Consider the following 10,866-nt stretch of genomic DNA (forward strand, 5'->3'; position numbering starts at 1 on the left):
TTCTAGTCTCTTAGATAAGGAACAAGTTGTTGTCCCTCTATCAGACTAAATGGAGATTGTTTGATTCAAGTTGTGAAAATCTGATAAAAAACTGAAAGAATATTGGATGATTTTCTAACGCAAGGCGCATGCAAGGATACTTCAACGGATATTCTAAAACAAAACACACTCGAATTGTTATTTCTTCGACTATACACGCTAGATGTGTAAAAGTCGACTCAAGAAAAGAAAAATAAATAAAAATGCTCAAGTATCCTTTTTTTTGTGGTCAGATCTCCAAAATCAACCTTTGATGATCAACTTTTGGTGTAAGGAATTCGTGTTATCCAAACCATTGTATTTCTCATTTTTTGACACTGACTCAATCAGCGGCCCTTTACCCTTGGAGTCTAGCTCAATCAGAGGCGCTTTACCGTTGTCATTGTTGTTTGGCTGGTTGTGGTAGGTTCCCTGACCTTCGTCATCGCGTACGCTTGTTGCCACTTCAACAAAACTAGAGTTATTACGATGAAAGCTTTCCCACAAATCTTTGATTTTTCTAACAAGTGGAGTATCCCACTTGAACAGGATGCCAACCAGAAGGGCTAAAGCTGTTGGAATTCCTGTTATGAGGAAAAGAACCCAAAAGCTATCCAAATTGAGACTAGTTGAGAAAAACATGGGGCTGGGGTCTGCACAGCTCTGTTGGTTCCCAAACCATGCTTGTTCTATTCTTGTAATTTTGTCACTCTCCCGTACAGTTAAGATTGCTCTTGAAATATCAGGGACCAAAGGTGATCCTCTTGGAAATACCTGTGGAATATGTAAAGAGAGAAAGACATATAAGTACCTGACAAAAATAGAGAAGCCCATTGAAAAAAAAGGAAGCAGGTATTATAGAGAGAGGTATGAGCTGCTCAAGAGTCCTCCAGTGCAGTCCTAGGATGCTAGCAAGGGGATCAGATTAAAAAAACACTATGAAGGGGCAAAGTCATAAGAGTTTATGTGAAAATAGACATAAATATGCTTTAGAGCTTAGTTGGAAAGTGGTGCAACAGGCTTTGCTCTTTCCCCAATAGTTTTTGGGGTATTCTGAGTGGTGATCTCTGTGGGGTCGAAACAACATAATAACCCGTAGGGTTGCATGTCTAATGATTTTACGTACAAAGAGTCAATCGGAGTTTCATCCTGTGCAATAAAACAGAAACAAACTTATGATGAGGGATTGGGGTGGCGAGTGCGAGGGACTTACAAAACCAAATCCTTCTGTCTTGTAAGTTGGTCCAACCAAGGCAAATTGATGACAATATTTTGCAAGGAATAGTCTGTTATAAGGTGCTTCACCAAAACCAGCAACAATACGATCCTCCTTATTTCTCAATTCTGTGAAAGCTTCCTTTAAATCTTCAGTAGAGATGTAGGGTTTCAGATTAGCCTCCTCAAATCCCATGCCCCGCAACATCGTGTATATAAATGTTCCATCTAGGTAACCGACATTTTGGTGATTTTTTATTAGTTCATGTACGTCTGTGACAGTAGGTTCAAGCCGGTGAACTGTTAACATTGATGTCAAACTTGCTGTGTAACTTGAACTTAGTATGAGGAAAACAAATACCCATATGACCACAACAACTTTAGCCATACCGTTTTGCACCCTTTGCTCTGAAACATAAGTAGCTGTCTTTAGCCTTGAATTCATTAGCAAATATGAAAGAAACCAAATGAAAATATAAAAAATATCGAGAGAAAAAAAAAGAGAGAAAGAGAAAATAAAAGTATGAGTTTAGAAACATAAGAGAAAAATAACCAAATTAACATTTAAAATTTACAATTGATAGAAAAAGTCGAAGAGATATTACGATCAGCAAAAGCAGGTGTGGTAAAAAAGAACCAGAACATCGTTTCTAGTTGATGCAGAATTCTCCCCTGAAAAGCTGGATTTTGGTCATGTTCCAGCATCCAAGTCACGAACCCGGTAAAGATAAAAAATAAAACACTCACTCCCCAGAGTTGTGCATTCAAAGGCTTAAATAATATCCATGGATTATTGCTCGTGCCCTCCTTCAGCGGAACAATCATCGAAAACCCAGATGGGGTATAAGGTAATGTAAATTCGACGTAGGCCGATCTATTTGCACTAATTGTTATATCTCCAACTATAGCGTCGTAATTCTGTTACACAAATCCAAGAGCACAAAAGGGATTAGCTAGTATATTAGCAAATTATATCTGACCTGACAACGACTGTGCAGCGTGGGCTATTTGGTATTGTGAAGAAGAAAATTTAAAAAAAGAACAGTAATGATACAAACCTGTGCATAAACTTGATATACTAGGTCATCTTAAGTTCCGGCAGTGGTACCATCAGCTTTTTCGAAGGGAACAAATTCATATGGAACCGGATAGGGCAGCATCTCTAATGCAGCTTTGAACACATCTATGCAGTATCCAGTTACATAAGTGGAATTGTTGAAACTACTATTCCTTGTAACTCTTACAAATTCAGTAAAACCCTCTTTTACTGGAACACCAATCCTTAATTTTTTTCCCACTTCTGGAAACACCCAACCTTTTGGAACAACAGTAGATTCTCCAGGCCATATAATAGCGCGCAAATTATCTTTAGGCGCCGGGAAATCTTTAGCTCTAGTAGTAATCAAACTGCCTGAGTCACGTAAAATACCATTCGATGTTGTCCAAATGCCAATTTCTCTACCCCCGTTTCCAATCACATTAAGTATTTGGAAGGCGTTCGATTGCAATTCCCGGTTGATGAGATTGAAATCCCCACTTAGGCCATTAAAGTTTGTCTCGCGAAGTAACTGCAAAAGCATAGGACCTATCTGGGGAACACTTGATGTTGTCAGCGCAGCGGGAAATACTGTTTGTGGTTCCAACAGGCTTGATGAATTCGTTATCTCAAGTCTCTCCAACACATTTGCTAGTGCCCAAATTGTATCATAAGCTCTTAAACCAAAAATGTTCAGTTCGACGTTCTCCGTATGTGGATTATATTGTGCGAACTTCTTTTTCCATCGAGCTTGAAATTCGCCAAACTCTATTGACCTAGGAATATATGGCCTTACCCCCAAGACTCCCTGCATAGAATCAATAACAGAAGAATTGAAAGAGCCCAAGATATTACTTAACCCATCTGTAATGATCCATGCATACCCTTCACTCATCATCCCAATCATTTTGGCCTTTTGAAAAACACGTATTCCAAGGGATGGTGTCATGTGCACAACAAATACTCTAGTCTTCCTTGCCATCAATTTGTATAGTGCTTTTAGAATTTCACCATCAGTAGCTGCGGGGGAAATTACACTCCTGTAAGGAACTTTGGTATCGATGGCTTGGAATGCATCGGTTAAGTATGGTATGACTCCTCTTCCATACTCCGTGTCTTCGTATATGGGTACAACATCTCTCCATCCAAATGTTTTCACTAAATCATAAATCACATTTACTTGAGCCAAGTCGCTTTGTGTTGTTCGAAAGAAATAAGGGTTTCGAGAGGTAGAAACCGTAGGACTTGTGGCGGTAAAGGAAATGACAGGAACCCGAGCTTTGTTTCCGAGATCAGCCATGATAATAGCTTGTAATGATGTTAATGGTCCTATGATTGCTTGAACTCCAACATTTTTTATCAGATCATTAGCTGTTACATGTAGAAGAAAAAGAATATCAATCTAAAGAAAACAATTCCCAAGAGAATTATGCGTAGACGGCTTTTAGTTATCGATCTTATAAAATTGGATTCACACTTTCATTTGGTCAAGAAAATCCATGATAAAACTGTGAGAAAAGGTCAGTGACTTTGTAAGTCTTAATAGGTGCCTGTTCTGGTTCGTATGCAACCGCTAGGTGACATTTCTAGATAGTTTAGCACCCAACTAGACTAAAAAATCTATGGAATCATTTTATTATACTTAAATTACAGAGAAAGTAAGCTAATATATCTAGAACTTCCATAGATAAACATGGGAAGATCGCAAAGATGATGCATGGTGAGAAGAGGGAAGCTGTACATACCTTGAGAAGCTGCATGAGAAATATCCCTACGGGAATCTCTAGTGTGGAGAACCAGCTTTCTCTTATGAGTATCATTTGTAGAAGAATAAAAGTCAGAGAGAGCCATAGACATGGATGTCAACCCAATCTTTGATACTAAGCTATCAAAATCGAGAACAACCCCTACTTTGAACTCATTATTATCATCAACAGTATCTGTTGTATTTTGACCCATCGCTAGTACCATTTCATGACGATGTGTTAACATAATACTGAAGAAAATAAAGAAAAACAAAACATGCATTAAAACTCTATTTTGCTTAAGATCACAAATTGGTTTTGTCTTCATCATCTTAACAGTGATGGGAATTCTTTACTATCAACTTATCCATTTACAGATAGAAGCATTATCTTTATAGGCTGTTGTCCCCAATGGAAGTAGTCAGTATATAGATATATTATACACAAGACTTGCCAGGAGATCGTACTGAATCAACCTTATTTCTTACCTCCCAAAATATTGCAGTTTAGATTTCAAATGTCCCTAAATGGATAAAAATCGACTCTTATCAACCAAGAATAATACTGGGAGTAACAATTTAAAAAGTCTTAGAGAATGTACAATAGGGCGTGCTTAGAATTACATCTCATATTAGACCAGTGTTGAAAGTCAGTTGTATATTTTCATGGTTGGACTACAAAGTGCAAAATCTAATTTGAATACTTCAAAGGGGTGGGGTGATTAGTAAACGTTTGGAGCATAATTGGCTTAGAATTGTAGTATCTTAACATTACTTGAACTTCCAACAGCATTGTTTTTGTTTCCCGACGGCATAAACATAATAATATTACTAATTCATTACTAATCCTATGGGGTAGTGCGTTCCATATTTGAGGCACCCACGATACAAGTTAATTGTTCAATGACAATATGTCAATGACTCCAAACTCATTCCAAAGGCCACATTACCATTTTGCTTATAGTTTTTTAAGGTTCTTAACACATTGTAAGGGCCGTTAATTCGCATAGTACGAATTCATATGATTCTTCTAGGAAATTATATTTGCTTACCAGCATTAGACCCCGGACATATATGATATCGTATATATGTACGTGCATGCAGAAAGTGCTGCTATGCTGATGTAGGAGTAAAATATCGCACACGTTAGTAATCAAGCGAAGTAAAGAGTACAACCTAAGCGAAGAGCATCGCACACGACAAAGTTGAGATGACGCGTCAGATGATGTCAGCAAAGTCACGAGTAAAGTGTGGAGAACTGTGCGAAGAGGTATGCTATGCGAAGATGAGCAATTGTATATGAGCAAATATGTTGCATAGTGATCCCGAAAATAGTGGGTATCTTAGCTGTCATCCACTATGTAAAATTCTATATAAAGAAGAGAGGTCATTACTTGTAAAAGGTTCTAAGATAAGTCTTGGTCAAGAAATAGAGGGAGAAACGGAAGTGAATCTAGGTTTCAAGTAAAATTGTTGTAATACTTGAATCTATATTGTAAACATTCTCAATATTCAATTAATAAAATAAGAATTCATAATGATCACTTAGAAATTGGATTAGTTTTAGTGGAGTGTAGTTGTAAGAAATCTTACAACTACATTTTTGGCGCTAGAAACAGCTCTGGTTGATAACTTCTGTTAATAGATCTGAAACTTTTAGGGGAATTGAGGAACAATCATAAGGAATCCATGAAGACAACACGAATCATACCGATTCAAGGAACAGGCGGGGATATACAGTGTAATAGTATAACTAGAGTATCAATTTCTGAGGCAGATTTTCAAGCAACAGTAACAGGGAGAATTCATAAAAGAAATTATGAATGCAAGAAGATAGAGACGGTTGACAAAGAATTTCCATTACAAGAGTGGGAAAAAGTAAAGATTTACTTTGCGGCGGATGAAATTCCAGAAGAAAATTTACGGCAAACAGATCCATTGGTCATAACGGTCACAGCTGAGCGAGAAAAAATTATTGCAAAACAAAGGGGATTTGAAGGATGGGCGATCGATAGAACATTGATAGATACAGGCAGTGCAGTTGATGTATTATTTTATCGCACATTCAAAGAAATGGGATTTGAAGATGCAGAAATGATACCTACATCCTATAATGTTCATGGATTCAATAGAACAATTACAAAGCAGAAAGGAGAAATCGTTATCCGAATATTACTGGGAGAGTTTCAAACAAAGATAACACCGTGTGTGATTGACATTGAGTCACCATACAACATGTTGTTGGGACGACCATGGGTACATGGACTCAAGGCTGTAGCGTCAACATTACATCAGTGTACTAGATTCCCAATTCCAAGTGGTATAGGTTAAATCAGAGGAGATGTTAAGATTGACAAAATACTTGTAGTCGAATAGATGTGCGAAATTATGAAGGACGAGCAAAGAAGCGAAAATATCAATGGAGAAAAGCAAAAGAACAAAGGAAAGAATAAGAATTTCGAACATACATGATCAGAGCGAAGGAGGGAAAAAGAATACCAGTCGAAGAACCAGCGAAGGAAGGTGGACAAATTAAAGAAATCAAGAAACCAACACCTATGGGGGAACCAAATATGAATTTTACTGAAGCATAACCAACAAAAGAATTAAACGTAGGAACTGAAGAAGAACCAAGAATATTAAGAATTGGAACTAAAATGGATAAGGAAGAAGAGGAAAAAACGATAAGCATTCTGCGAGAATATAATGATATTTTTCCATGGAGTATGGAAGAAATGCCAGGAATAGATCCGTCTGTCTCATGTCATAAATTAGACATTAAGAAGAATGTAAAGCCATTCAAGCAAAGGATAAGGAAGATTGCAACTGATTATCATCCTAAAATAGAAGCAGAATTGCAGAAGATGTTAGATGCAGGAATTATAAGAGAGGCAAATATCCAGAGTGGATAGCAAATATGATGGTGGTACCCAAAAAGAACAACGGAATTAGAATTTGCATAGATTTTACAGATCTAAACCAAGCATTCCCTAAAGACAGCTTCCCTTTACCCGACATACCTCAAATGGTGGAATCCGCATCAGGAAATGATAGAGTCACAATGCTAGATGGGTATAAAGTCTATAATGAAATTCCTTTGGCAGAAGAAGATCAAGAACACACTGCTTTCTTTTCACCAAGAGATTTATATTGTTACACGAAAATGCCATTTGGATTGAAGAATGCAGGTGCGAGTTATCAAAGAATGGTGCAGAAAGTATTCGAAAAATGGATACATAAAACATTAGAAGTCTATGTGGATGATATGCTAATTAAAAGCAAAGAGGCGAAAGATCATGTTGATGATTTACGAGAAATATTTGAACAAATGCAAAAAATTAATATTAAAGTAAATCCAGAAAAATGTGTAATTGATGTATCATCAGGAAAATTCTTAGGCTATATTATATCCAAGGAGGGAATACAAATTTATCCGGAGAAGATACAAGCGGTTAGAGATATGCCACCACCTGCGACGGTCAAAGATGTTCAAAAGTTAAATGGATTGATAGCATCATTGGGAAGATTTATTGCAAGATCTTCGGACAAGTGTCAACACTTTTTCAATATACTAAAAAAGGGGACCAAATTTGAATGGACAATGGAGTGCGAGAAAGCGTTGCAGAGCATAAAAGATTATTTGGTAAACTTATCCATTATGCAAAAGGCGAAGCATGGAGAAGAATTGTTATTATACCTAGCATCAACATCTCATGCAATAAGTGTAGTATTGTTACGTTCAGATGAAGTTGTAGAAAAACCAATATATTACATAAGCAAAACATATAACTCCGCAGAGAAAAACTATTCAAAAATTGAAAAGTTGATTCTCGCACTGGTATATGCATCATTCAAACTTCGCATTTATTTTCAAGCTCACAAAATTAAAGTATTAACAAGAGTCCCAATTGAAAACGCAATGAAGAAGTCGAAGTGGTCAGGAAGAATAGAGAGGTGGAATGCACAATTAGGAAACTATGAGATTGGTTATGAAATTTTATCTTCACCTAAGTCTCAAGTTATCGCAGAATTTCTTGCAGAATTTCCAATAGAAGAAGATGAATATGTAGAAGAAATGATAGAGGTGGATGAAGAACATGGAAATCATAATGATTTATTAACTGAGTGAGATCCAAACAGATGGGAGATATTGGTGGATGGATCTTCCAATGGATAAGGAAATGGAATTGGTATTGTATTCATTTCACCAACAGGAGCGAGAATGGCTTACTCATTCAGATTGGACTTCGCATCCACAAATAATGAAACTGAATATGAAGCAGTCGTCCACGCATTAAGATTAGCAATTGAAATGAAAGTTGAGGATGCGCGAATAACTAGTGATTCCCAATTAGTAATTCGTCAGTTAAAAGGCACATATAGTACCAATAAACCATCTTTAAAAAAATATAGGAAGTTGGTCATGGATTTAGCAATGCAAATTCCAAAACTAAGCTGGAGATATATAGGGAGAAAAGATAATAGACTTGCAGATACATTGGCGTTCATACCATCAATGTTAGTAGATCCGGTTGCAAGGGATATAAAAATACAAACACTATTATTACCATCAGTAGAAAAGGGTGAAGAAGTGCAAAAAGATGTGATGCTCATAGAATATATACAAGAAGAAACTGTGAGCGAAGAGAAGGATTGGAGAACTGAGATACAATTTTATCTAGAAAATGGAGAAGTGCCGAAGAAAAGGTTAGAAGCACACAAATCAAATAGTCGTGCGACAAATTATGAATTAAGGGATGGTGTTCTTTATAGAAGATCATTTCTTGGACCTTCACGAAGATGTCTTACGCGAAAGGAGGGAATCGAGATTATAAAAGCATTACACTATGGAGATGCTGGCAACCATAGTGGAGGAAGATCACTCGGATATAGGGAAACAATACAGGGCTATTACTGGCCATATATTCATGAAGATGCAAAACAAGTTTCGAGGAGATGCGAAGAATGTCAACGTCATGGAAAGAAGATACATGCACCCTGGGCTATGCTTAATACATCAATAAATGTATGGACCTTCGGAAAATGGGGAATAGATATTGTTGGACCATTTATACCAGGAACGGGGCAAAAAAGATTTCTAATTGTCGCAACATATTATTTCACTAAATGGGCAGAAGTAAAAGCAGTTCAACATATTCGCGATAAAGACATCTTCACATTCATTTTTGAAAATATCATATGCAGATTTGGCATTTCTGCACAATTGGTGTCTGATAATAGTAAGCAGTTTGAAGGCGAGAATATAACAATGCTGCTCAATGCATTCAAAATTCAAAGTGGCAAATCTACTCCTTTGTATCCTCAAAGTAATGGACAAGTAGAAGATACAAAAAAAACAATCGCAGACAACCTGAAGAAAAAGTTAGAAGGGCACAACAAAGGATGGTGCGAACAAGTACATAATGTAGTATGGGCTTATTAAACTACAAGAAGAGAAGCAACAGGAATATCACCTTTCTGTTTGACATATGGAGTAGAGGCAGTGCAACCAACAGAACTCATTATTCCTACCACAAAGAGAGAAGCTTGGGAAAAGAATTTAAATGCGGATTTGATCTTAAAAAAATTGGATGATTTGGAGGAAGTAAGAGAAGTCGCTTTACAGCACGTGGAAAAATATCAAAAAAGACTAGCTCGAGAATACAACAAGAGAGTTAAAATAAGAGAATTCCAACCGGGCGAATTAGTGCTACGCGAAATTCAGTGTATCAAAAAGGAAAAGATGGAAAATTGGAGAAAAGCTGGGATGGACCTTATATAATAAAAAGAATAGTTGGAGAAGGAGCCTATGAATTAATGGATCCTTAAGGAAGAAATACAGGTCGTAAATTGGATCGACCTTGGAATAGGCAGTTATTGAAAAAAATATTATCCATAATCAGTTTCGAATTAATTCGCATGGATAAACAGTTAAAAATCTGTAAGATCATATTTTTGAACAAGTCTGTAATACGAATATTTCGCTTGAAAGTTACGAAATTCTAAAAAAGCAAAGTAAGACCTTGATACAAGGCTATAGAAAATGATATTTATTATCGGATTGGCTAGGAATCTGAATGTGGCGTGCACCCTAGTTCGCTCATATGCAAGAGGCAATATAGTAAGACCTATCGCACGTCATAATTGGAAAGACCTAGAAGGCATGACTCAAGGGAAGGCTATACCGACCCCGGAACTTGAGTTTTGGAGATTTGGGGTGAGAATTAAACGATAATGTCCATCCGGGAGAGATACCTTAAATTTTCAGTCTAAGATAGTAATCTTAGATTGAGAGACTAAGGTGAGAAAGGCTCTCCCAAGGAGTGTAGAAACTCGATCAGGGCGCCGAGGTACACGGTTGAGTCAAGAGTGCCCGGGGAGTCTGGAGCGTACCTTTCCACTCTTGAAAAGTCCTGACTATGATGCATTCGGTCCGAAGATACCCCACTTAGGGTGCGTTCTTGCTACCATAAACCCTATAGGTAGTGTATGCGAGACTGCGAAATCAACTGGTTGTTGAAAAACTATATGGGAAGAGCCATAATCTTAACCCGATAGAGGTAAGCTTCCTTGAAGGGGCAACCAGGGGAAGATAAGGACGGCACCCTCCATTAGGGAGCTGAATTGTGTCAAAAGACATAAATGTCATAAGGTTTTTACTCAAGAGAGTATTAAGACTTGTGATATTTATGCAACAAACCTGAAGAGGAAATAATACAAGCGAAAAAGATAAGATGAGATCAATGGGTCGATGTACTAAAATGCAAAGACCGCCTGCGATCTCGTCGCACAAGAATGAGGCAAGATAAGACCTTTACATAGGAAGGCAAAATAAGACCTCCCAAGTAAATTA

General features: G+C 37.2%; 1 protein-coding gene across 1 annotated transcript; it reads right to left on the bottom strand.

The window, feature by feature from the left end:
- Positions 1-282: 282 nt before the first annotated feature.
- Positions 283-4,228, bottom strand: LOC113316553 (glutamate receptor 2.7-like). The gene is made up of 5 exons (XM_026564712.1): positions 4,015-4,228; positions 2,334-3,640; positions 1,952-2,151; positions 1,232-1,667; positions 283-792 (listed from the first exon to the last, which is right to left on the bottom strand). Exons 1-5 carry the CDS (start codon positions 4,226-4,228, stop codon positions 283-285), a joined length of 2,667 nt encoding a protein of 888 aa, XP_026420497.1.
- Positions 4,229-10,866: the final 6,638 nt, after the last annotated feature.

This window comes from Papaver somniferum, chromosome 10, assembly GCF_003573695.1.
Source record: "Papaver somniferum cultivar HN1 chromosome 10, ASM357369v1, whole genome shotgun sequence".
Taxonomy (NCBI): domain Eukaryota; kingdom Viridiplantae; phylum Streptophyta; class Magnoliopsida; order Ranunculales; family Papaveraceae; genus Papaver; species Papaver somniferum.

Coding starts and splice junctions, on each gene's coding strand:
- LOC113316553 (XM_026564712.1), bottom strand. CDS start 4,228: ATGGGTCAAAATACAACAGATACTGTTGATGATAATAATGAGTTCAAA. Junction 2,152..2,333: donor AAAAAGCTGATGGTACCACT/GCCGGAACTTAA, acceptor TTTGTGTAACAG/AATTACGACGCTATAGTTGG. Junction 793..1,231: donor AGACAGAAGGATTTGGTTTT/GTAAGTCCCTCG, acceptor CATATTCCACAG/GTATTTCCAAGAGGATCACC.